Source organism: Piliocolobus tephrosceles, chromosome 18, assembly GCF_002776525.5.
Source record: "Piliocolobus tephrosceles isolate RC106 chromosome 18, ASM277652v3, whole genome shotgun sequence".
Classification (NCBI taxonomy): domain Eukaryota; kingdom Metazoa; phylum Chordata; class Mammalia; order Primates; family Cercopithecidae; genus Piliocolobus; species Piliocolobus tephrosceles.
In genome coordinates this window covers 66,037,075-66,064,078 of record NC_045451.1, presented here as the reverse complement: position 1 = coordinate 66,064,078, position 27,004 = coordinate 66,037,075, and the positions used below count along the sequence as shown (strand labels likewise).

At 38.5% G+C, this 27,004-nt stretch overlaps 1 protein-coding gene across 7 annotated transcripts in view; it reads left to right on the top strand.

Moving 5' to 3' along the window:
- ZBTB14 (zinc finger and BTB domain containing 14) overlaps positions 1-6,164 on the top strand; it is a 7,207-nt gene extending 1,043 nt beyond the window's left edge. Inside the window, exons 1-5 of one of the 7 annotated variants that reach the window (XM_023228418.1) lie at positions 295-423; positions 948-1,058; positions 1,238-1,267; positions 1,905-1,988; positions 3,337-6,164. In XM_023228418.1, the coding sequence (XP_023084186.1) occupies positions 1,986-1,988; positions 3,337-4,683 (1,350 nt within the window). In that variant the 5' untranslated portion in view covers positions 295-423; positions 948-1,058; positions 1,238-1,267; positions 1,905-1,985 and the 3' untranslated portion in view covers positions 4,684-6,164. Of the gene's footprint in view, positions 1-58; positions 1,268-1,904; positions 1,989-3,336 lie in introns of those variants that run through there. The other 6 variants (XM_023228414.1, XM_023228419.1, XM_023228415.1 and 3 more) reach the window with 6 other exon arrangements.
- The last annotated feature ends 20,840 nt before the right edge of the window (positions 6,165-27,004 follow it).

Sequence of the window (27,004 nt, the reverse complement as noted above, 5' to 3'; positions counted from 1 at the left end):
CCGGGCTCGCGGGCGGAGCGGGGCGCGGCGCGGCGCGGAGCTGCGGAGCCGGCCGCACGCCCGCTCCCGCTCGTCGCGCCGCCGGGGCAGCCGCGGGCCGCAGTCCCTCCTTCCGCGCTCCGAGCCGCGGTCCCCAGTCTGCGCTCGTTGTCTGATTATGAAAGGGAAAGTGGCCCTTTCACCACCTGGCTCCCAGGCTGGGAGCTTTTGTCTGGGAAGGAGTGCACACGGCCTCATCCACTCCCCACCTCCCAGCCCCAAAGAAATTGAGAGCGAGGACTCGATACGCCTTGAGGGCTCCTTGGGTCTGCTCTTAGCTCCCTGCTTCCTCCCCACTCCGAAGTTGCAAGCTTGCAACAAGGAAGTCGTGCAGCCGCCATTGTCGGGCTGTCCGGGGCAGGGGAGGCGGCTGCAGCTGCTTATGTAAGTTTTTGGCTTTGCGGGAAGCCCGCTCCCTGCACTGTAGCGCGGCTCAGCGCGCCCGCAGTTTGGAGAGCAATTAGGAAGGGGCAGCCTTATTGTGAAGGTGGTGTTGGGGCTACGTCTTTTCCTACATGTGCCTACACAGATGCTAGCAACAGCTGTCTTCCAGTTTTGACTCACCTGAACTTAGCGATTGGAATCTCTCAATGGCAAGGGGGGTGGGGCGGGGAGGAGGCCGTCATGGACACACATGGTCTCCTTTCCAGGTCTCATACATCTTGAGAGAGAGCGGGGAGAGGGGTGGGTGGCCAAGTACACACTAGCCAAAAAAAAAAAAAAAAACAACAACAACACATTGATACGTTGTCATAGCTAGTCTAAGGCCACTCCTCTCCCTGGTCCCATGCATTTTTATCCCACAAGCCCTAGGACGAGTTAGTGACTACAGTAGTAAGTGTCACAGTAGTAAGGTTTTTGCATGGGGTGCCTAGTCTCTGGATGACTACAGGCCTGGGTGCTTCTAGGGAATACGGAGGCAGAAGCCCGTAGAATGATCAACTCAGAATCATCTTTTGGAAATGTTGCCTAACCTCAAACTTCAGATGAGACATCCCGCTTCTACGCTGGGCAGCTCGGTGTGTTCACTTTTCTTTAGAAGGAGCTTATGGGTTTCAAGGTGTTGGTCTCTCCGGGTTGGAGTCTTGTTCCGCGGTTTTTGTGTTAAGAGTATTACAGCCCAGTCCTTTGCTCCTACCACACCAAACAACTTACCTGTGTGGTCACTGTTCAGTAGAGGAAACTTTTTGTTTTTCAGGATATGGGTCTGCAGGATGGAGTTCTTCCGGTAAGAGTTAAAACTCGCAAAAAAGCTAAAATTCTTTCACCCTTCTTGTAGGGATAGAGGTAAAAACACCTGGATTTCTCAAATACAGTCTTAAAGACAAATGTGTGTACTGTTAATACATCACACAGGTGCAGAAAGAAAAAGCAGTCATTGTTCCCTCTCCTCCCATGTTACCTGTTGGGTTTATGTACTTCTGTAGCTTTATTTATAAAGGTATATACTTCTCCAGGTTTATATGAGTCTAGAGAAAAATGTAGAGGGCTAACATACCCAGCGGGAAATGGGATGAGTGTAGGGGGCACGGTGCACTTGTTTTTTTCTGTATCTGTGTAGCCATCAACAACTGTACAAATGTGGACATGGGCTTAGTGTGTGAGGAGAAATCTCTTAATGGTTCTCCAACCCCTCCTTCCAGTACCTAGGGCGCAGCCCCTTTATGCCCGAGTGCTACAGCCCTTACCTGTTCTAGTCCATATCTGTTCAGAACTGCACTTGATGTGCCAGCCACCTACCTGCCCAACCTGAAAATGCACAAGAGAGGGAACAAGAAAGTTTATCTTTAAAAAAGCAATTCTTGGTTTAGGATTTGGGATACCGGAAGATCCTACGTCATTCTTGTTTGTCCTTTCCTCTGTAGGTCTGGCGTGCTCCTGATCAGAGTTACTCTGATCTGAAGATTTTGGCGTTTAAGGCATTAAGATACTAGCCTGAGTTGTTCATGGTAACTATAACTTTGGATATTAAATCTTGATGAAAATGACTTGGCATTTGCTTTAAAATATATCTACCAATTCTGATTGTGCATGAACACTTCTCTTTGGAGGAAAATACTTTGCAGAATAAAAGTGAAACAATGTTTTTAAAAAGGAAACATAGAAAATGCTTTAAGATGATCAGTTTTTTAACATGATGACAGAGATCCTTCATGCCAATTCCAAATTTTTGCTTATAAAATACTCTCAGCACTTGTCAAGTATGTACATCTGGTGTTTGATGGCACTTTTATCTGGATGCCGGTAGATTGGCATCTGGAGACAACAAAGCCACTTCCCAAATGTCATCTGATTCTCTTAAGGTCAGATTAAACTTTGCCCTTCATTTAGAAGTGGCCCAAAAGTGCTGTGGAAAAACTAGAACACAACACTCAATGGGATATCTTGGCAGTAATGTTCCTCTCTAGTTCTGCAATAGTGATTTTTTCCTTCTGTCAAGGAGGTATAACACAATTCATTATTTTGCTGAATCCTCCATAGAGTAGATGGAATAAGAGTAGGTGTGACATACAGGGCTATAGGATCATTCCCTTGAACCTGTTTCTTTTTTTTTTTTTAAGACGGTGTCTCACACTGTCGCCTAGGCTGGAGTGCAGTGGCGCCATCTCAGCTCACTGCAAGCTCCGCCTGCTGAGTCCACATGATTCTTCTGCCTCAGCCTCCCGAGTACCTGGGATTACAGGCACACACCACCACACCTGGCTAGTTTTTTGTATTTTTAGTAGAGATGGGGTTTCAGTGTGTTGGCCAGGCTGGTCTTGAACTTCTGACTTCGTGATCCGCCCACCTCGGCCTCCCAAGGTGCTGGGATTACAGGCTTAAGCCACTGCGCCCAGCCTGAACCTGTTTCTTAAACCTTGAGTTTGGGTTATTTGATTACCTCTAGTTGTCAGGAAGCACTGGTTTTGTAGCCAGATTGTCTGCATTTAAAGCCCAGCCCTTTACTAAATAGCTATAGAATATTGGGCAGATTTCTAATTTTGTCTATAAAATGAAGATAGTGATATGTGCCTCATGAGGTTACCTGAATATTAAATTAATTAAAACATGGAAAGCACATAGAACTATGCCTGGGATATAACTAGGCAAATAGTGAATTGAAGATGAATAGGAGTAACAATATGGAGATCCTTGAGTTGGAATCAGTCTTTTCTACCCATATTCGAAGACCACTGTTAACCTTAACTTTCTGAAATTGTTAGGTTCCATAGATTGACCAGGAAATGAAAATGTGACTGTGTTCTCTGTATGGACAAGTACTATTTGTAATTACGAAACTCTCTTTTTTTTTTGTAGGAGTTTTTCATCAGTATGTCTGAAACCATTAAATATAATGACGATGATCATAAAACTCTGTTTCTGAAAACACTAAATGAACAGCGCCTGGAAGGAGAATTTTGTGATATTGCTATTGTGGTTGAGGATGTGAAATTCAGAGCACACAGATGTGTACTTGCTGCCTGCAGCACCTACTTTAAAAAGCTTTTCAAGAAGCTTGAGGTTGATAGTTCTTCAGTCATAGAAATAGATTTTCTTCGTTCTGATATATTTGAAGAGGTCCTGAACTACATGTACACAGCAAAGATTTCCGTGAAAAAAGAAGATGTTAACTTAATGATGTCATCGGGTCAGATTCTTGGTATCCGATTTTTGGATAAACTGTGTTCTCAGAAGCGTGATGTGTCCAGTCCCGATGAAAACAATGGTCAGTCCAAAAGTAAGTATTGCCTCAAAATAAATCGCCCCATTGGAGATGCTGCTGACACCCAGGATGATGATGTAGAGGAAATCGGGGATCAGGATGACAGTCCTTCTGATGACACAGTAGAAGGCACTCCCCCGAGTCAGGAGGACGGCAAGTCACCCACCACAACGCTCAGGGTTCAGGAAGCGATCCTGAAAGAGCTGGGGAGTGAGGAAGTTCGCAAGGTCAATTGCTACGGCCAGGAAGTAGAATCCATGGAGACCCCAGAATCAAAAGACTTGGGGTCCCAGACCCCTCAAGCCTTAACATTTAATGATGGGATGAGTGAAGTGAAAGATGAACAGACACCAGGCTGGACAACAGCCGCCAGTGACATGAAGTTTGAGTATTTGCTTTATGGTCACCATCGGGAGCAGATTGCCTGCCAGGCGTGTGGGAAGACGTTTTCTGATGAAGGCCGATTGAGGAAGCATGAGAAACTCCACACAGCGGACAGGCCATTTGTTTGTGAAATGTGCACAAAAGGTTTCACCACACAGGCCCACCTGAAAGAACACCTAAAAATCCACACGGGATATAAGCCCTATAGCTGTGAGGTGTGTGGAAAATCATTTATCCGTGCCCCAGATTTAAAGAAGCATGAGAGAGTTCACAGTAATGAAAGACCGTTTGCGTGCCACATGTGTGACAAAGCCTTCAAACACAAGTCTCACCTCAAGGATCATGAAAGAAGACACAGAGGGGAAAAGCCTTTTGTGTGTGGCTCCTGCACCAAGGCATTTGCCAAGGCGTCTGATCTGAAAAGGCATGAGAACAATATGCACAGTGAAAGGAAGCAGGTTACCCCCAGTGCCATCCAGAGCGAGACAGAACAGTTGCAGGCGGCAGCGATGGCTGCAGAAGCAGAGCAGCAGCTGGAAACGATAGCCTGTAGCTAGAGGCAGTGGGACAGGGACACTTTGCCTGGGAAGTGGAGACTGAGATGACGGGGATCATAATGAGTGAATGCCAGTTACTATATTTTTGTGGAAACGTATGGAACATTGTACTCACTGGACTTCAGGCAGTGATTGGTTAGGTATTTTTAAGACTTTCAAGGAAATGATGTTCCTCAGTTCTGACCAAACTGTTTCACTGTCTTGTCTGGTGTCTAGTATTAATGTTGCCAGTAAGCACCCCTGTCCCTTTTTTTTTTTAATTTTAATTTGAGAACTCCTGTGTCCAGTTTAGAAGTGAGAGACTTCCATTTTTAATTCCTTTACACTCACCACCCTGGCAGGTGCCCTGCACAGAGTAATAAGTAAATTGATTTCCTAATCATCACAATTCTATGTGACTTAGGGTCAAACGAGCAGTTTTAATAACTTAATAAAAGTACTTCAGATAGACGCAGAAAATTGGTGAGTAGTTGACCACGAACACTGCGCAAATATAAAAAAAAGTTCTGGAAATGCAGAATGGCGTTAAGATTTATATTTGGTTTGTTAATTTTATATCACTGTTTTTCACTGTTTTTGTGGACAAATAATGGTTGCTTTGCTGAAGTGTTTCTTCCTCAATCTTGATTGCCCTGTACCTACCCCAGAAGCTATAGTCACATATCCTACAGGCCAAGCAAACCCACCGGAATGGTGGGGGGTCTTGGGGCCAAGCTGTTAGGTTTCTCTTATTTGGGGCAGTGCCACTCCACACCAGCTGGGATTTGTGAGTGGACCCGTGGTAAGAAGAATAGAAAAGGCTCTCAGAGATAAGGTTTTTTACATGTGTAACAATCCCAAGATTTCCTAGATGAAAATCTTAATTGATTTTGAAATTGGATTTTTATTTAGAATCAAAATTAGGACAAGAACAGATAACTTCTTCAGATACATTCGTGTAACTTTACAGAATGTCATCAAGCTTTGGGGCTCTCTGGGGCACATGATTTATCCATAAAGGAGATGCAGTATGCTTACTTAAATTAATAAATTTAAAATCTTTTAAGTGTGTAAATAGTAGTGTTGGTCTTATGTATTTCAAGTAAAAAGTAGACAGCTGCACTTTTTTTGCACATTGGATTAAAATAACTTCCATCAGCAGCAAACATCAGACTGTTTTTAACAAATATTAAAGATTGTCAGACCAAATGTTTATGTTTTCGAAGTATATTTCATCACTGGTTACAGTTTTAAATAGAAGTTGATTGCGTTTTCATAACCATAAATGAGAATTATAAATTCTGTTCCAGTTTTGGTATACTAAATGTTCTTTTAACCATCTTTAGGAATATACTGAAATGCCAACAATAGTTTGAATTGTGTTCTGTAAAAAAGTATTAGTCAATTATTTTACAATATGTAGAATTGTAGAAAATGTCAATTTTTCAATTCATTTTTCATTGCTAGGATTTTTTTTTAAGATATTAAAGTAATTTCACTTCGTAGCTTGTTGCATTAACACCTGTAATTCTATCGTGAAAGAAATTTTATTTTTTTAATTGGTGTGTATGTTATGCCCAAGATGTTAGGATGAAGATGCTACCTTTTAAAAATCTTTAGTTATTGGTACAATGTTTAATTTTACTTAAAATTAATTTCTTTTCTTGAAAGTTGTTTATTCTGTTCTAAAAGTAGTCCTGTCACTGTGTTTTTATGCTATTTATAGAAGGGGAACTGATTGCCGTTCCTAGGCTGTTTTAACCAAAGCAAAGGAAAAATAATTTTAACATCTTGTTGATAGCTACTTCAACAAACCGTATTTTGGGTCTTCATTTTTTGTATATAAAAGAAAATATACTATCATTCCTCTTTTCATTTTTTCGTAGCAACCTTCCACGTACCCAGATTTCTACCAAAATGTATTTTCTATGCTAGTTTCATCCTGGCTTTACAGAGTTGAAGTTAAACATGTGATATTAACCTCCATTGAAACCACATAGTCATGGTGGTAACCCCCAAAAAGAAAGGTTAGTTTTCAGCAGTCTGTATGATGCAAATATTTATTATTTAGCCTATTTTGCATGAGAAATGTATTTGTGTTATTTCTACCGCTGGTACTGGGTTTGTATGTATGTTAGGGCACCTGTTTCCTTTGTATATTTTTGGTGGCAGCAGAATCCTAACACGGCAGCTCTCCTGTCTGCTGGGTCCTGGTCAGTAACTGCCTCTCTGCACCTGGCTCAATTTGGTAGTCCCCTGCATAGTGAAGCCATCGTGTTAAGAGTCTTCAAGGTTACCTCCAACACCGTAGGGAGTTAATTGTGAAATGTGATTATTCTGTATCTGTAGTGTAAGAGGAAGGTCAAGTCTAAATGTCAACATTACTACCTTTACATTACTTAGAAATCATTGACTTTTTTCTGTTTTCACAGAGAATGCCGCAAACTTGATGTTTGCTTTTGTGCTTAATTTGCATTGTATTGGCACTGATTGAGGAAGAGAAATTTAGGAAGTTTAAATGTAAAGTAATTTGCCGGCCATTAACTTGATCACTAATTTAGATTTGTTAGGAAGTGCAGAGGTCGCCATCAAGTGAGGTTGATACTAACAAATTCACCCTATTTTAGTAGGAAAAAAAGATTGAGATGAGGGAAAATGATGCAAATCTGTGTAGTTTCCAGCTTAAAGGGTTATTTTGTGTAGTTATCTGTAAGTCATTTGGAAGGTGGGATTCGTTGTCACGTATTAATGCTATTAGTGGTTTGTTCTCAAGAGTAGCAAGCCTTACGGTGCAGTTGTAGTAGAGCTGGCACATAGTAAGAATTGTGGTGTAGGATTGAGTCCTAGGTGGAGGCAGAAAACCGTTCCAGGAAAGAGAACAGAAAGCTCTTACTTTCCTTTGAAGTCTGCCTGTTTTTGCGTACCCGCTTGTAACTGAAACTCTCTCCCCCTGGGAACTATTTGTAATAGGGTTAATCCTGCATCTCCTTCAGGTATGGAAAGATAGCATGTTGCCTACTTAACTTGTGTTGAGCATCATATGCGAGGCACTGGGCTGGATTCTGGAGATATGCAAAGGCAGAAGCAGTTTGGTCCCTGACTATCAGAGTGAGTGTGCCCCTTCCCAGTCTGGTCTTACATGTTCTTTTTGAAAATGTTTTTCTATCACCTGTTATCCATGATTCCTTAAAGGTCGCCACACTGATCTCATCTCAGGGGCCCTGGGTATAATTTATCTGGATTGTGACAGATTTTAGCAGTTGGGTGTTTTCATGATCTCTTCAAAAGATGTTCCCATTCACCAATATTCGTTTAAATCTTTTCAGTATAATGAGGAGGTGAGGTTTAGTGGAAAGACTTTACAAGACAAACTTAGATTTGGATCCTGGTTCTGCCTCTCAGTAACTGTAAATTCAGACAAGTTCTTAACTGCCTTCAGCCTCAGTTTCACCATCTCTAAAATAGTAGTAAGTATTTCTGTCTCACAGCCCACTGAGGATTAATGTGGTGGCCAGGAAAAAACATTAACCCCAGCATCCATACTTTTTAGGTTCACTGTAAACGTTCCCTGTTTCCTAAAGAGCATTCCCAATGGAGCAGACAGAAGCAAAATTGAACTTCTCTCTTACCCTTGGCATCTCTCAGTCCTACCATCATTGGCCCTGAGCTGTAGACCTAGATCTTATTAAGTGTTATTAACTGAAAATGTCTACAGACACTGTGTTTATCTTAGTATTTCTGTAAGCTTCGATCCGTTTGTGGCTCTGGTCTTACAAACTTGTATATTTGTTTAAATGTTGTCTTTGGTTTTGTAATTTCCCATAATTTGTACTTTTTAAAGTAAATCATTGGAATGTAGTTGGTGTAAACACTGGCCTCTTTGGATGGCTCCCTGCTCTTCTTTGGGAACATCTGTGATGGCAGAACCAGAATGGCAGAACCAGAATGGCAATTTTGAGAGCTGGCTTTTGAATCTCATACGTGAAATCATACATTAATATATTTTTATAGGATGCTTTTCTAAAATGGGGTGCATTTCAGGCTGCACCCAACTGTTTCCTTTCTAGTTAATTCCAAGATGATCTGTTGCTTTCTCCCCAAAGGGGCCTAGACTACATCCATTACTTCCGTCTTTTTTTCCTTTTAGTTCTGGAATAACAGTTTGCTGAGTCACTCCGCTCTTCCTTGGGGGATATTTCTACTAAACTTACACAGAAGTACTTTTTATAGCCTAAGATTAAAGTATATCCGTCAACAAATCATTGAATGCCTTGTATGTGTCTGGCATTGGACTATGTGCTGGGAATGCAACAGTGAGCAACACCAGCACCATTCCTGCCCGCCTGGCGTTATCCAGTGTGGGATGCTTATCTTTTCAAGTTTTGCAATGTTTTACAAGGATTTACAAATAACATAATGATCACAAATAGACAAACTGCTGTTAAAAAAAAAAAAAAATCTGCCATGTTACATATTTTCATCCAGTTCATGGAACATACTTTAGAAAAGTAAGAATTTTTAATAAATTATCATGGGTTAGTGGTGCCAATAGAAACATTCTTAAATGACTTTTGGGAAAGTATACTGAGAAAATATCTATTAATTATTGCCATTTCCGTAGAATGATTCTCCTTTTCCCTAGCTGTGATACTGGATTTCAACGAGAGGAATGGTAATACGAGGCTAAGATAGATTTCTTTAAAATAATAGATGCTTGCCTCAAGAAGGATACTGATGCAAATAAAATGAGGTGAGTAAAGGATGATAACCTGGGCTCCCAGGGACTTTGGGCAAGGATGTTAATATGGTTTTAAGGGAGGAAGCACCATGAGCAAATAGAGTATGCCCAGTAGTGGCTGAGTCTGCAGATGTTCCCTTAGTGCCCACTGACCAGTTAAAGTTGACAGTCTTGATACCATGACAAGCAAGCTAATGGAAATCTGAAAAGAGAAAATACGTCTTCTGATAGTTTTAGATCAGCTACTGCTCGTCATGTTGATGGAGTTTTGAGAAAGCATTCTATGCTATTAAACTCACTTGGAATGGACTCATTTTCTGTGTTCAGCTGGAAGGCAGGAGCTTTCTATGGTCATTACTTTTTTTTTTTTTCCCTACTGACTTTGAACTTCAGTCACAGGAGAGATAGTTGAGGGGTTAGGATTTTAATAATAAAACCTAGTATACGTTGAATATTTGCCAGGTTTGGCACTATATACACAATCACTATGTTTTGTGACAAGTCTGAGGTAGGTACTCATTACCGCTGGTGAAGACACCAAGATTCAAAGAAGTTAAAAATCCTGCCCAATATCGTTCTCATCAGAGCTGGGACAGGAAAGCAGGTCCATCTGCCTCCAGAGCCTGTGCCCTTAGTGACCGTGTTGTTGGCCTCAAGCCACAAAATGTGCAGCTCTGGCCCCGCACACGTCCTTACTGAGTTCAGACCGCTGTTTGGCAGATGGCACTGGGGAAGAGAGGCATTTATGCAGACAGCTGTCTATGTCTGTGCTAAATTGGTCCTGACATTTTTATTTCTCCGAGATGTCTCCCATGCAGGGCGCTAATCCTAAACCAATAATTGTTTTACCTTGCTTCAGGTGTACAGGCTGCCCCCACATAATATGAAAAACTGCTGGTAGAATGTCATGGATAATTGCAATATAATACAAAGCTACCAGTTAGCCTTCTTCACATGTTCCATTATGCGGTGAGCCAAGCAAAGCCCACAAGACCAAAGGCCATCTAGTCAGGGGCCAAGGTAAGAATGGTCTTATGGAAAGGCCTATGTAGAAATGGTCTTCTCTGTTAGGAGATCTCTCTACCTATACTCTCCTCACCCCCTTTCTCTCCTGAAAGGTGTTAGAAAACTTGGATTCAGATTCTGTCTCCGTTGTTTTCAGGCTGTGTCACCACCTTAGGCGGGTTGCATAATCGTTCATAATTTCTGCCAAAATGCAAATGATTCACTGCCCCGTGTACACCATTCTTGTTTGTTATTCCGGAAGATAAATTCGCTTTCGGGGATAGATAAGAAATTCAGCCTTAAAATCAGATATAATTGATTTAAAATATTACTGACTTCAAATAGGATGACAGAGATGTCTAGAAGTTTGACATTTGGGAAACTGTATTACGTTTCATTCTTAGGCTGTTTACATTTAATTTAATTTAAAGTATGTGTAATGTTTTGGCTATTCTGTTTCTATAATCTTCCAGCCAATACAAAACAGGAAATATTAACCAGATTGGAAGCCTACTGGATCAATTGGCATTAGTGTAAACGAGGTTACATTTAATAGTCTTGATACCCTGTAATAAAATGTGGGGTTGAGAAAAGAGAAATGAAAAATAGTAGGTGTAAATTAATTTTAGGTGGTGTATAATCATTTTCGGAAACTTCTAGGAGTTACAAAGTCATAGAACTTTAAAAAAATACATTATATACTGAAAACAATTTTAACTTTGGTGATACAGTAGAATTAAACTGTATACTAATTAATCTCTGACATCTGCAGAGTGCTTTACAGTATACATTAAGGTAGCTTACAATATTATGAATAGGTATTACTATTCTCATTTTGAAGACTTAAAAAAAACAAGAGCTCAAACCTAGGTTCTGTAATTCTGCTGACTGAATTACAAGCAGCGTGAAATAGAATCCTAAAGTACATAGAGAATCTGTTTATTTCATTTATATAAAGCTTTCGGCTCTTTCTAAAATTATAATATAAAAATTAAGATTTGAAAGATTGCATTTAAAACTCCTGAGTTCCTAAATTTGTTTTTTGTTTTTCACTCTATATTACTATTATTAGTTGTCGTTCAGTATCCATTGTACCCTTCTTGTAGAGCAGCTGCATTTTTAACTCGGCATTGTACTTCTGACTCTAAAATCTCAGATTCGTTTTTTTTTCCTACTGCAAGACTTTGAAAATACTTGTATTGGTAAAAAAGCCAGCGTAGTGATTTAGAGTATGAGCTCTGGATTCAGACTGCGAGGGTGTGAGTTCTAGTTCTACCACTACCTGGCTGGCCTTGGGCAAGTTATTGAGACTTTCTGAGTTTCATTTTCTCATCTGTAAAATGTGATAATAATGTTGCAAGATTACATGAGACAAGCTGTAGAAAGTTCTTTTATATGACAGATAATTGCGTTATTTTCTACCAATCAAGTCAAAGGTAATACACTTTGATTTCAGTCACTACTCACCCTTTAACTTGCTTATAAGAACTTTTAGTAACTGATTTCACCTTCATGAATCATTTTCTTGTTTTAAAGGAGGGGATTGCATGTGGTGGTCTTTAAGGTAATTTCAGGATTCAAGTCTATTATTCTGTAATTAATTAGTTGGAGTAACACACCAAAAGCGCTTTTAATGTAATTACTTGAAGTTTTTCTACCGTCTAACTCCAAATGAGCACTAAAGGTAATCACAAGATGTGGGTTTCTCAGTACCTTGAGAGGTCACAGGGGAGGGATGTTCAGAAACTGGTCATCATCTCTCAAGCTTTGCCAGAGTTTAAAGTGAAAGGAATGTGGATGATTCCATGCAAATTGTCACAACTCCTAGCAAAATAATTCAAATCACATTTGTTGTAATACACAGAAAACTGGGATTTCCTGCTCCTATTTTAAGGGCCTTCTCAACTTTTGGAGATACATCCAAAAGAAGTAGAAATCTTACTCTCAATAGTATTAAAAATAATGTAGTTATTTACTGAAGTTTTTCTGAATTAGTGTCAACAAGTAGATCACACAGCAGCCCTTCTTACATTTCTTTTTCTATTTCTCCCATGTCTTTTAGCAACTTCTCATCTCTTCCTTTCTGTCTCAGCCCAATCTAAAAAATCATCTCACTATCTCATGGTTTGGGAAAAACACTAACCATATTTCCTCTCTTCTCACACCACAACAATCATAAACACGAAAGACTCTCATAACCAATAGTGGAGTGGGAGGGAGCAGAAATCCCCCCCCACTAAGTGAGTAATCACTTCTGCAGCTCAGTGTCCTCCAATTTAATTCTGACACTACCTGGGGATGGCATCAGATTCCACAGAATGAGGGTTCAGTCCCCAAGACTGCCCTCCACCAGATGCCAGTTGCAAGTCCAGGCCTCCGGAACTTCTGACCAAGCAACTTCAAGTTGGCCTTTCCATGAACCCCACTTTAGATTTGGAGGTAAGATTAATTTGCTGGAGCAGCTCACAGAACTCAGGGAAACATGTTTATTGGTTTATTATAAAGGATACTTCCAAAGATACAGATGAAGGGATGTGTAGGGTGAGGTATGGGGAAAGGAGCATGCAGCTTCCATGCACTCCCCGGGTGCCATCCTCCAGGAACCCCCTTTTAGCTCTCCAGAGGCTCCTTAACCCAGTCTTGGGTTTTTATGGACTACCATGTGGAAATGTGATTGGCCTCCAGGGTATGGGGTAAGACCCTCTCCGGAATTATGACCTCATGACCTGCAACTAGAAAGGTGGGGGAAGATTAGAGTCCTGCCTTGGGACAAGGGAAAGAAGGACAGAAAGTCAGAGAGATTCTATTATTTCCTGAGGCCCGACACACCCAACATTATAACAGAAGGCTATAACAAGGCCTATGGGAGTTGTGAGCCAAGAACTGTGGACGAAAACCTGTATCTATATCTCTCTATAACGCCATACCCACACAAATATTTTCCCAAGTATTTCCACCATTCCTTCAACCTTTTCCTCTACCATCCTTTTGCACATAAAGCAGTTGTATGTGTTGTCAGAATCTAACATTTGGTCTCTATCCCTTCTTGGAATTAATTAAGGCCTGACTGCTTGCAGAGCAAGTAGGAGGGAGTTGGTATGACAGTTACACAGATTTATTTTCATAGCTGTCACATTATTAGTGTTCTGATCTTACTACGCACCACTGTCCCCCTACTCTCCCCAAAAAAAGAAAAGAAAAGACAAAAGTTATTGCATTATGTTTTACATTATTATCACAGGTCAAATCCCATTATGTCAAAATAGGTCACCTCTAAAGTTCAGCTTTATTTTGGCTTTTAAATAGGATAATCTGCCCTCCTATATTGCAGAAATGTAGAAAACCCCTTTGTTAAAAGAACTAAATGTAATAGATTTATAATATTTACCTGGAAGAAAATTATAGTTCCTAGGAATTAGAAACTACCTCCTTAAGTGGGACAGATTGATGCTTGTTCAATTTCAAGTATTTTTAGCTGCTAAATTTGGTATTTTTCTCTATTATGTTGCTTTTTTATTTCTCAAATTTAGACTTAAATCTGTTGACTTCCTGTGAAGATCTTTTTCTTCCTTACATCTTGTACATATACATATTTGTGTTCCTCCTGTACTGCTAGAATAGTTTCATCATCATTTTGTTAAATCAAAATTCATTGCTTACAGAATTGCAATTATGTAAGTTGTTTACAGGATTGCGGTTATGTAAGTGCTGTTGCAACTGAGCCCCCTAGTATACTATGATATATTTTCCTTGCTTGCAAGTTGTTTCCCTGCAGTTAAGAACTTTTGTTTCCTTAGGTTTTTATGTGTATACCAGTAATTCCACCCTAAACTCTGTGCTAGTTGTCTAAGTCTCCTGTCCTTATGTCAGTTGTGAGGTATTCTATCATTTGCATCTGTTTGAAGAACTTCATCTCAGAGAGTGCTGGGCCCTGATGCTCTGAGCCTCCCTTCACCATTATCCTAGAACTCCATTCTTGAATTAGATTACTGATTCTAGATCTCACTTTGTCTTTTCCTGATTTATTCTCATTTTGGTGAAAGAAGAATGGTATGGTTTGGCTCTGTGTCCCCACCCAAATCTCATGTTGAATTGTGATCCCTAGTATTGGATGTGGGGCCTGATAGAAGGTGATTAGATCATGGGGGCAATTTAGCCCCCATGATTGTTTAGCACCATGCCCATAGTGCTGTCTTGTGACAGCATTCTCCTGAGATCTACTTGTTTAAAAGTGTGTAGCACCACCTCCCTCCTACTGGCCATGTGAAGATGTGCTTGCTCCCCCTTCGCCTTCTGCCATGATTGTAAGTTTCCTGAGGCCTCCAGAGAAGGAGAAGCCTGTACAGTCTGCAGAATTGTAAGCTGATTAAACCTCTTTAAAAGTTACCCAGTCTCAGGGATGTCTTTAGAGCAGTGTGAGAATGCAATAATTCAAACACATCCTCAATTGAAAGAGTGAATGAGAGGTGAACATTTTAAGGTCCATTTTACCTTCATGCTTTATTGATGGTTTGGCTGGGGGTAGACAATAATTTGTAGGGAAGTGAATAATTTCATGTTTCTGCATAGTTATAGGGCTTTCTGAGCACTTTTAGTAACACCTAGGTTGAAAAACTAGCCTGGGAAGGGTAAAATTGAGTAGCCAGAGACCTGCAGAAAGATTTAGAGACTTACCTCCAAATGCGTTTAAATTTCAAAGGGGGATGACCCCAGGAGCCAGTTAGTCATGTTCCAAAGGATGGGTAATGACTAGGGAGCAAAGGTTTCTCTGTTCCTCTCAAATGATGAGAGGGGAAGGGAAGGGAAGCTGGTGGCCTGTATAAGCCCCCCAGATAATTTCAGACAGATTCTCATATGTGCAGGGTGACGTGGCTTTCATCATGTTTTGTGTAGCTATTGGGCATGGGGAACTCTTGCAGTGATTGCTGTAATAGCAACTTTGATTTCTGCTCCCAAAATCTCACATTTACTTTCAGGATAGAAATTTGAGTACAGATATTAAAACCTTATAATAAACTTTTAAAATTTTGAAAGTATCTTGAAAAGTCTGATGCCATTCTCAGTTTTGATCCTTTATGTGCAACCTATGTATTTTTCTCTCTTTAAAGCTTGAAGAATCTTCCTGTCGCCCCCTATATTCTAAAATATGGTGACGTTTCCTAGTGTGGATGTACTGGAAATTGGTAGGTCCTTTCAATCTGGAAAATATGTCCTTCAGTTATTCTGGAAAGTTTTCTTGAATTATTTGTGATTTCCTCATTTTTTTTTTTTTCCTTTTTCTTCACTTTTCCTAGACGAGACCTTTAAATTTCTTCTTATTGTTTATTTTTCAGCTCTTTGTCCTCGATCTAGTTTTTGAGAAATTTTCTTAACTTTATGTTTCTAACACTTATATTTTTTTAAACAATTATTCTGAAATAATTTTAGATTTAAGAAATATTGATCAGAAAATAAGTAGAGAATTTCCCAGTGAACTTCTAGTGTTAGCATCTTAGATAACTATAGTACAAAGATGAAAACCATGAAATAAAATTGATGCAGTTCTGTTAATTAAACTACAGTCTTAAATTTGGATTTCACCCTTTTTTTCACTAATGTCCTTTGTGTTATTAGATCCAGTCCATAATTTCACATTGCAATTATTTCTTACATTTCCTTAATTTTCTCCAATCTGAAAGTTCCTTATTCTCCCCATGTCTTTCATGGTCTTGATACTTTTTGGACAGTACTGGTAAGTTACATTTTAGACTGTCTCAATTTAGTTTGTCTGGTACTTTCTCATATTACATTGAAATTATGCATTTTTTGGCAAGAAGACCACAGATGCAATGTGCTTTTCTCTTAATTTATCTTAACCTTTTTGTGTGTGCTCTCCAGATTTCTATGTATATATATATATTTATTTTTATCATGCTTCTTTCATTAAATGGCATAAAACAAAACACCTTTCAATAACAATATCCTTGCATAGTATGATTTTTATTTCTGCATAATATACCATTGTTTGGAACTTGCCATAATTTATTTAAGCCTTTGTTTTAACTGTTTTTATATGCTTAATGCTTTGTGTGTATAAAGCATACTACTATTACTAACTCTTTGTGCATATCTCTGTGAACAGTATGTATCCTCGAGATAGATCTTAAGAAGTAGACTTAGTAGGTCAATATTGATTAAAAATTATAAGGCTTTGTTATCCACAGCCAAGTTGCCTTTAAAAGGTAATATTATTTGTACTTCTTTCAGCTGTGTCATACTTTTTAAAAATATTTACATTAATGTGTATTCATACTAACATCTGTGAATACTATGGGAGACCAGAATATGCCTTGTTAACATACAGAAGTTTGTTGAGCAGAAATCAAGAAGAGGCAGATAAGAAAAGCAGAGCATAGATTTACAAAGACAAAAGGTACCCTGCTGCCCCTTCCTGCTGTTCTGCCAGGGAGAGCAAAGTTAACTACTGACAACTTTGGCCTCTTAGCCTGGTGATGGCACCAGAGGAATCTACATTAACAAGCTTTACTAACTAGACTTTATCTGCCAGTTATTTGCCTTCCCCCACACTGCTACCTCTAAAGACACAAAGTTCTTTCCCTTTGACCTGTTACTTCGCTAAAAATGTATGGGTCTTTGTTGAAGATGCTATGTAAGTTGGAATTCACAGTCACCTCTTTGAAAACTACTCATTTTCTGGGTGTCTCCCACGTCTATGTGAAATATGTATGTTAACAAACTTATGTTTGTTTTTCTCTTGTTAATCTTTCTTTTGGTACAGGGGTCTTTTCCAACTAAGAACCTATGGAGGTCGAAGAAAAATTGTTCTTCCCCTACAATACATTTACAAAAAAATGTAGTGCTTTTAACATTTTACATTATAGGAGGTATTAAAAATGTCACTTTTTAATTATAAAATGGAAGAGTCTAGGAATAATTTAATCCTTTTCTTTAAAGATAGAAATCTTCCATCTCCACCCTATCATTTATCTGTCCCTAACTGACTCTAAAACTTTGTGAAAGTTACTTAAACATGGTTGAATAACCCTTTCATTTGTTTCCTGGAGATATATCCAGTATATATCCTAATATACTTTCTCATACAGACACATTCATTGGGGTGTATATGTTTTCTACAAGAAATTTTAAATTCTATTTTTATAATAATAATGAAAAGTAATACCAAATATGTTTGGGAAGACCATCTTATAAACAAGAAATAACTGCCAATCACTTGCAAATCCCACATTTTTTGTGCTTAGGATTCTATAATGTCTTAGTCCTTTTGTACTGCTGTAACAGAATACCACACACTGTGTAAATTAAAAAGAGGAGAAAGTTATTTCTGTTTTGGTGGCTGGGAAGTGCAAGATCAAGGCATAGGCATTTGGTCTTGTGAGGGCCCTCTTGCTGCATCTTGTCATAGCAAAAGGCAGGAGGGCAAGCAAGCTAAATGATGTGTGAAGCCTCTTTTATGAGGGTCTTAATCCCATTAATGAGGAATGAGCCTTCATGACCGAATTCTCTCTTAAAGGCCCCACATCCTAATGCCATCACATAGGCAACACCTGAATTTAGGAGATTAAACTCTAACATGAATTTTGGAGGAGACATACATATTCAAACCATAGCACATATGCAACAAAGAAAGGTACTATCTATATTGTCATGGAATAATAAGAAAACATGATGGAGGTAGATTCCATATGTAGAGTTGCATTCTTGCAAATGGCACTGAACAAATGAAAGTTTGGTTGTGTTAATAAAAAACATGGACAAAGTAGCATCTAAAGCATTTAAATGTAGGGCATTTAAATGTTCCTTTATTTACCTGCATTTTGATGCAGGGTCAAGGTCTTTTATGTGAGCCCAGTATCTAGATTCCATAATCTATTTTTTAAATAATTCATACTCATAATACTACTGCTTTTTTCATATGGAGAGAGAACTTAAATCCATTGTGAAACAATTATTACATCTCAGATTTTTGAATTTTGGGGGGTCAATATTTTATGTTTGTCTCATCTATACATAATATAACAATTTAACCATGCAGTGTTTTTCCAATGCATCCAACAGATTTTTAAAGTGGAAGCAACCCTTCTCTTTCTTCTCATAATTATTTATCAGTTTGGGAAATATTTAATTAAATTTCATATTTAAATTAACAAGTACAACTGGCATAACATGTCTGGGGTGGAAATAGAGGAAGACAACAAACTCTTGGCAGGCATACAATTCAATTTATAGAGGCAGACATATGTGAGTGTTCTAGACAGTAGCCCACTAGCCGTGAGCTTATTGTGGGCTATAGGTGTCAGACAAGGGAATATATAGTGTCATTTATATCAGAATCATGTCATATTGTGAAGAAGTAATCTATTTTCAGCAAAACACATCATAATTCAGCTTTAATTCATGTTCATTTGAATTTTGTTGGTTTCAAAATTTGGTTTGTTTTTAATTGGCAATTTTAGTACTTGCGTGTTACAAGCATAAGGATTTATTGTTAGTTTAAGTTGAATATGTTTAAGTAATGTTCTTTTTTGGGTGGTTGACAAACAGGTATTTTATCTTTTAAATTTTTTATTTTTATTTTTGTGGGTACTCAGGTGAATATATTTATGGGAGACATGAGATGTTTTGATACAGGTGTGCAAGGCCTAATAAGCACATCATGGAGAATGCGGTATCTGTGCCCTCAAGCATTTATCCTTTGTGTTAAAAACAATCCCATTATGCTCCGTTAGTTATTTTTAAATGTACAATTAAATTATTATTGACTATAGTCACCCTGTTGTGTTATCAAGTGCCAGGTTTTAGTCATTCTTTCTAACTATTTTTGTACCCATTAACCATCCCCACCTCTACTCACGACCCCCGCTACCCTTCCCAGCCTCTGGTAACCATGCTTCTATTCTTTATATCCATGAGTTCAATTGTTTTGATTTTTAGATCTCACAAATACATGAGAACATACGATGTTTGTCTTTCCGTGCATGGCTAATTTCACTTAGTATGACTTCCAGTTCCATCTATGTTGTTGCAAATGACAGGATCTCATTCTTTTTTATGGCTGGATAGTATTAATACTACATTATGTATAGGTAACACACTTTTGTATCCATTCATATGTTGATGGACACTTAGGTTGCTTCCAAATTTTGGTAATTGTGAACAGTGCAGCAACAAACATGGCAGTGCAGATATCTCTTTGATGTACTAAGTTTCTTTCTTTTTGGGTGTATACCCAGCAGTGGGATTGCTGTGTTATATGGTAGCTCTATGTTTAGTTTTTTGAGTAATTGCCAAACTTCTCTCCATAGTAGTTGTACTAATTTACATTCTCACCAGCTGTGTACAAGGGTTCCCTTTTCTCCACTCCTTGCCAGCATTTGTTATTGCCTGTCTTTTGGATATAAACCTTTTTAACTGGGGTGAGATGATATCTCATTGTGGTTTTGATTTGCACTTCTCTGATGATCAGTGATGTTAAACACCTTTTCATATGCCTGTTGGCCACTTGTATGACTTCTTTTGAGAAATCTTTGTTCAGATCTTTTGCCTATTTTTTGATCTTGTGATTAGATTTCTTTTCCTATAGAGTTGTTTGAACTCCTTATATATTCTGTTTATTAATTCCCCATCAGGTGGGTAGTTTGCAAATATTTTTTTCCATTCTGTGAGTTATCTATTCACTTTTTTGATTGCTTCCTTTGCTATGCAGAAGTTTTTAACTTGATGTGATCCCATTTGTTCATTTTGCTTTGGTTGCCCATGCTTGCAGGGTATTAAGAAATTTTTGTCCATCTCAACGTCCTGAAAACTTTCACCAAAGTTTCCTTGTGGTACTTTCATAGTTTGAAGTCTTAGATTTAAGTCTTTAATCCATTTTGATTTGATTTTTATATATAGCATGAGATAGGGGTTTAGTTTCATTCTTCTGCATGTGGATATTCAGTTTTCCCGGCACCATTTATTGAAGAGACTATCTTTTCCCCAGTGTATGTTCTTGACATCTTTGTTGAAAATGAGTTCATTGTAGGTATGTGAATTTGTTTCTGGGTTTTTTATTCTGTTCCATATGTCTGTGTGTCTGTTTCTATGCCATACTATGCTGATTTGCTTACTACAGCTCTGTAATATAATTTGAAGTTAGGTAATGTGATTCCTCCAGTTTTGTTCTTTTTGCTTAGGATAGCTTTTGTTATTCTGGAACTTTTGTAGTTCTATATAATTGTTAGGGTTTTTTTTTTTTTTTTTCTTCTATTTCTGTGAAGAGTATCATTGGTATTTTGATAGAGATTACATTGAATCTATGGATTGCTTTGTGTAATAGGGACATTTTAAAAATATCGATTCTTCCAATCCATGAATATGGGGTATATTTTTATTTTTTGTGTGTCTCCTTCAGTTTCTTGCATCAGTGTTTTATAGTTTTCATTATAGAGACCTTTCACTGCTTTGGTTAATTCCTAGGTACTCAATTTTAATTTCTGGCTATTGTAAATGGGATTACTTTTTAAATTTCTTTTTCAGATTGTTCACTGTTGGCATATAGAAATGCTACTTATTTTTCTGTGTTGATTTTGCATCCTGCAACTTTACTGAATTAGTTTATCAGTTCTAATAGCTTTTTGGTGGATTATTCAGGTTTTTACAAAAAGAAAATCGTATCATCTGCAAACAAGGATAATTTGACTTCTTCCTCCAATTTGGATACCCTTTATATCTTTCTCTTGTCTGATTGCTCTCGTTAGGCCTTCCAGTACTATATTGAATAACAGTGGTGAAAATGGGCATTCTTGTCATGTTTCAGATCTTATAGGAAAGTCTTTCAGTTTTTCCCCATTCAGCATGATACTATCTGTAGATCTGTCATTTATGGCTCTTATTATGTTGAGGTATGTTCCTTCTATACCCAGTTTTTGATGGTTTTTATCATGAAGAGATGTTGAATTTTATCAAATGCTTTTTCAGCATCTGTTGAAGTGATAATGTTTTTGTCTTCATTCTGTTTTATCATATTGATTTATTTGTGAATGTTGAACCATCCTTGCATCCCAATATGGTTTGGCTCTGTGTCCCCACCCAAATCTCATCTTGTAGCTCCCATAATTCCCATGTGTTGTGGGAGGGACTTGGTGGAAAATGATTGAATCATGGTGGTGGGTCTTTCTCATGCTGTTCACATAATAGTGAATGGGTCTCATGAGATCTGATGGTTTTAAAAAGGAGAGTTTCCCTGCACAAGCATTCCTTTTGCTTGCTGCCATCCACGTAAGATGTGACTTGCTCCTCCCTGCCTTCTGCCATGATTGTGAGGCCTCCCCAGCCATGTAGAACTGTAAGTCGGTAAGTCCAATAAACCTCTTTCTTTTATAAATTGCCCAGTCTCAGGTATGTCTTTATCAGCAGTGTGAAAATGGTCTAATACAGTAAATTAGTACCAGTAGAGTGGGGCAATGCTAAAGAGATACCCAAAAATGTGAAAGAGACTTTGGAACTGGGTGACAGGCAGAGGTTGAAGTAGTTTGGAGGGCTCAGAAGAAGATAGGAAAATGTGGGAAAGTTTGAAACTTCCTATAGACTTGTTGAGTGGCTTTGCCTAAAATGCTGATAGTGATACAAACGATAAGGTCCAGGCTGAGGTGGTCTCAGATGGAGATAAGGAACTTATTGGGAACTGGAGCAAAGGTGACTCTTGTTATGTTTTAGCAAAGAGACTGACAGCATTTTGCCCCTGTCCTAGAGATTTGTGGAACTTCGAACTTGAGAGAGATGATTTAGGGTATCTGGTGGAAGAAATTTCTAAGCAGCAAAGCATTCAAGAGGTCAGTTGAGTGCTGTTAAAGGCATTTAGTTTTATAAGGGAAGCAGAGCATAAAAGTTTAGAGAATTTGCAGCCTGACAATGCGATAGAAAAGAAAATCCCATTTTCTGAGGAGAAATTCAAACTGGCTGCAGAAATTTGCCTAAGTAATAAGAAACCAAATGTTAATCACCAGGACAATGGGGAAAATGTCTCCAGGGCATGTCAGAGACATTTGCGGCAGTTCCTCCCATCACAAACCCAGACACCTAGGAAAAATAATGTTTTTTTGGGCCGGCCTAAGGTCCCTCTGCTGTGTGCAGTCTAGGGACTTGGTGCCCTCTGTCCCAGCGGTTCCAGCCATGACTAAAAGGGGTTAACAGCTTGGGCTGTTGCTTCAGAGGGTGGAAGCCCCAAGACTTGGCAGCTTCCATGTGGTGTTGAGGCTACAGGTGCCCAGAAGTCAATAATTGAAGTTTGGGAACTTCTGCCTAGATTTCAGATGTATGGAAACACCTGGATGCCCGGGCAGAAGTTTGCTGCAGGGGTGGGGCCCTCATGGTGAACCTCTACTAGGGCAGCGTGGAAGGGAAATGTGGAGTCAGAGCCCCCACACAGAGTCCCTGCTGGGGTACCACCTAGTAGAGCTGTGAGAAGAGGGCCACCATCCTCCAGACCCCAGAATGGTAGATCCACTTACAGCTTGCTCCGTGTGCCTGGAAAAGCTGCAGACACTCAATGCCAGCCCATGAAAGCAGCCAATAGGGGAGCTATACCCTGCAAAGCCACAGGGATGGAGCAGCCCAAAACCATGGGAACACGCCTCTTGCATCAGTGTGACCTGGATGTGAGACATGGAGTCAAAGGGGATCATTTTGGAGCGTTAAGATTTGACTGCCCTGCTGGATTTCAGACTTGCATGGGGTCTGTAGTCCTTTTGTTTTAGCCAATTTCTCCCATTTGGAACAGCTATATTTACCCAATGTCTGTGCCCCCATTGTATCTAGGAAGTAACTAACTTGCTTTTGAATTTACAGGTTCATAGGAAGAAGGGACTTGCCTTGTCTTGAATGAGACTTTGGACTATGGAATTTTGAGTTAATGCTGAAATGAGGTGAGACTCTGGGAGACTGTTGGGAAGGCATAACTTGTTTTGAAACGTGAAGATATGAAATTTGAGAGGGGTCAGGGGTGGCATGATATAGTTTGGCTCAATGTCACCACCCAAATCTCATCTTGTAGCTCCCATAGTTGCCATGTTTTATGGGAGGGTCCTGGTGGAAAATGATTGAATCACAGGGTTGGGTCTTTCACATGCTGTTCTCATGATAGTGAATGGGTCTCACGAGATCTGATGGTTTTAAAAATGGGAGTTTCCCTGCACAAGCTCTCTTTTTGCTTGCTGCCATCCATGTAAGATGTGACTTGCTCCTCCTTGCCTTTTGCCAGGATTGTGAGGCCTCCCCATCCATGTAGAACTGTAAGTCCAATAAAACTCTTTCTTTTGTAAATTGCCCAGTCTCGGGTGTGTCTTTATCAGCAGCATGAAAACAGACTAATACACATTCTAAAGATAAATGGCACTTGGTTGTGATGAATGATTTTTTTTTCACATATTGTTGAATCTAGTTTGCTGGTATTTTGTTGAGGGTTTTTTTTTTTTTTTAATCAATATTCATCAGATATATTGGCCTATAATTTTATTATTTCTTCTTCTTCTTCTTCTTCTTCTTCTTCTTCTTCTTCTTCTTCTTTTTTTTTGCTTTGTTTTGTTTGGTTTTGGTATCATGGTAATACTGGCCTCACTCATACAATGTTTAGAGGTATTTCCTCCTCCTCTATTTGTCAGAGTAATTTCAAGAGGATTGGTATTAGTTCTTTAAATATTTCATAGAATTCGACAGTGAAGCCATTGGGTCCTGAGCTTTTTTTCACTGGGAGATATTTTTTACAGCTTCAATCTTTTTACTTGTAATTGGTCTGTTCAGGTTTTGGATTTCTTCCTGGTTCAACGTTGGTAGGTTGTATACGTCTAGGAATTCTTCCATTTCTTCTACATTTTCCAACTTATTGGCATATGGTTTCTTATGTACCCATCAGTGATCCTTTGAATTTCTGTGGTATCAGTTATAGTCCTTTTCACCTCTGATTTTGTTTATTTGAATCTTCTTTCTTTTTTTTAGTCTGGCTAAAAATTTATTAATTTTGTTTAACTTTTCAAAAATCAACTTTTTGTTTCATCTTTTTTATTTTCTTCATTTTACTTATTTCTGCTCAACTTTTATTATTTCTTCTATTAATTTTGGGTTTGGTTTCCTCTTGTTTTTCGAATTCTTTAAGATCCATCATTAGGTTGTTTATTTGAAGTTTTTCTTATTTATATTAATGTAGGCACTTATATCCCTCTTAGTACTGTTTTGCTGTATCCCATAGGTTTTGGTATGTTTTGTTTCCATTATCATTTGTTTACAAAAATATTCAATTTTTCTCTTAATTTCTTCATTGACCTACTGGTCATTCAGACACATATTGTTTAATTTTCATGTATTTGTACTTTTAAAAATTCCACTTGTTATTAGTGTCTGGCTTTATTCCATTGTGTTCAGAGAAGATCCTTGACAGTACTTCAATTTTAAAAAAATGTGTTCAGACTTGTTTTGTGACCTAACACATGGTCTATCCTTGAGAATGATAAATGTGCTGAGGAAAATAATACGTATTCTTCAGCCTTTGGATGAAATGTTCCGTAAATCTCTATTAGGTCCATTTTTTCTACAGTACAGATTAAGTCCAGTGTTGCTTTGTTGACTTTTCCATCTGGAAGATCTGTCCAATGCTGAAATTTAAGTGTTGAAATCTCTAGCTATTATTGTATTGGGGGTCTCTCTCTCTGTTTAGCTCTAATAATATTTGCTTTATATATCTGGGTGCTCTAGTGTTTTGTCCATAAATGTTTACTATCCTCTTGCTGTATTGACCCCCTTTTCATTATATAGTGACTTCCTTTGTCTCTTCTTATAGTTTGTCTTGAAATTTATTTTATCTGATACAAGTATAGCTATTCCTGCTCTTTTTTGCTTTCCATTAACATGAAATATCTTTTTCCATCTCTTTGTTTTCAGCCTATATGTTTCCTTATGGGTGAAATGTTTTTTTGTGTAGGCAAAAGATCAATGGGTCTTGTTTTTTATTCATTCCACCACTCTATATCTTTTGATTGGAGAGTTTAGTCCATTTACATTCAATGTTGTTATTGATAAGAAAGAACTTACTGCTGCGATTTTGTTATTTGTTTTCTGGCTGTTTTGTGGGCTTCTCTCCCTTCTTTTTTTCCTTTCTGTCTTGCTTTTAGTGTAGATGATTTTCTCTGGTGATATGATTTAGTTTCTTGCTTTTTATTTTTTGTGTACCTGTTGTATGTTTTTTGGTTTGAGGTTACAACGAGGCTTGCAAATTCTATCTTATAACTCATTCTCTTAACCTGATAACAACTTAACACTATTTGTATAAACAAACAAGCAAAAAGAAAACTAGTAAAAACTCTACACCGTAACTTTGTCCCCCTGCTTTTAAACATCTTTTTTGTTTCTATTTATATCTTATTGTACTGACTGTATCTTGAAAAGTTGTAGTTATTATTTTTTATTGGTTCATTGTTTAGTCTTTCTACTTAGGATAAGAGTACTTTACATATCATAGTTACAATGCTATAATATTCCATGATTTCCTGTGTACTTGCTAGTACCAATAAATTTTGTACTTTCAGGTGATTATTTATTGCTCATTAATTTCTTTCTTTCTGGTTGAAATACTCCTTTTAACATTTCTTGAAGACAGGTCTGGTGTTGATAAAATCCCTCGACTTTTTCTTTTTCTCAAAAAGATCTTTTTATTATTATTAAGTTCTGGGGTACATGTGCAGGATGTGCAGGTTTGTTACATAGGAAAACGTGTGTCATGGTGGTTTGCTGTACCTATCGACTCATCACCTATGTATTAAGCTTAGCATGCATCAGCTCTTTTCCCTAATACTCTCCCCCTCCTCACCTGGCAGGCCTTTAAGTTCAGGGATACATGTGCATGTTTGTTACATAGGTAAACTTATTACATGGGGGTTTGTTGTACCAATTATTTCATCACTCAGGTATTAAGCCTAGTATCCATTAGTTATTTTTCCTGATTATCTCCCTTCTCCCAGCCTTTACCTTCGGAGAGACCCCAATGTGTGTTGTTCCCCTCTAGGTGTCCACATGTTCTCATCATTTAGCTCCCACTTATAAGTGAGAATATGCAGTATTTGATTTTCTGTTTCTGTGTTAGTTTGCTAAGGATAATGGCCTCTAGCTCCATCCATATCATTGTGAGGAACATGCTCTCATTCTTTTTTATGACTGCATAGTATTCCATCGTGTATATGTTCCACATTTTCATTATCCAGTCTATCATTCTATCATTGATGTGCATTTAGGTTGATTCCTTGTCTTTGCTATTGTGACTAGCACTGTGATCAACATACACATGCGTGTGCCTTTATAATAGAATAATTTAAATTTCTTTTTTTTTTAATTAATTTTTTTTTTTTTGAGACGGAGTCTAGCTCTGTCACCCAGGCTGGAGCACAGTGGCCGGATCTCAGTTCACTGCAGGCTCTGCCTCCCGGGTTCACGCCATTCTCCTGCCTCAGCCTCCCAGGTAGCTGGGAGTACAGGCGCCCGCCACCTCGCCCGGCTAGTTTTTTGTAGTTTTTTTTTAGTAGAGACAGGGTTTCACCGTGTTAGCCAGGATGGTCT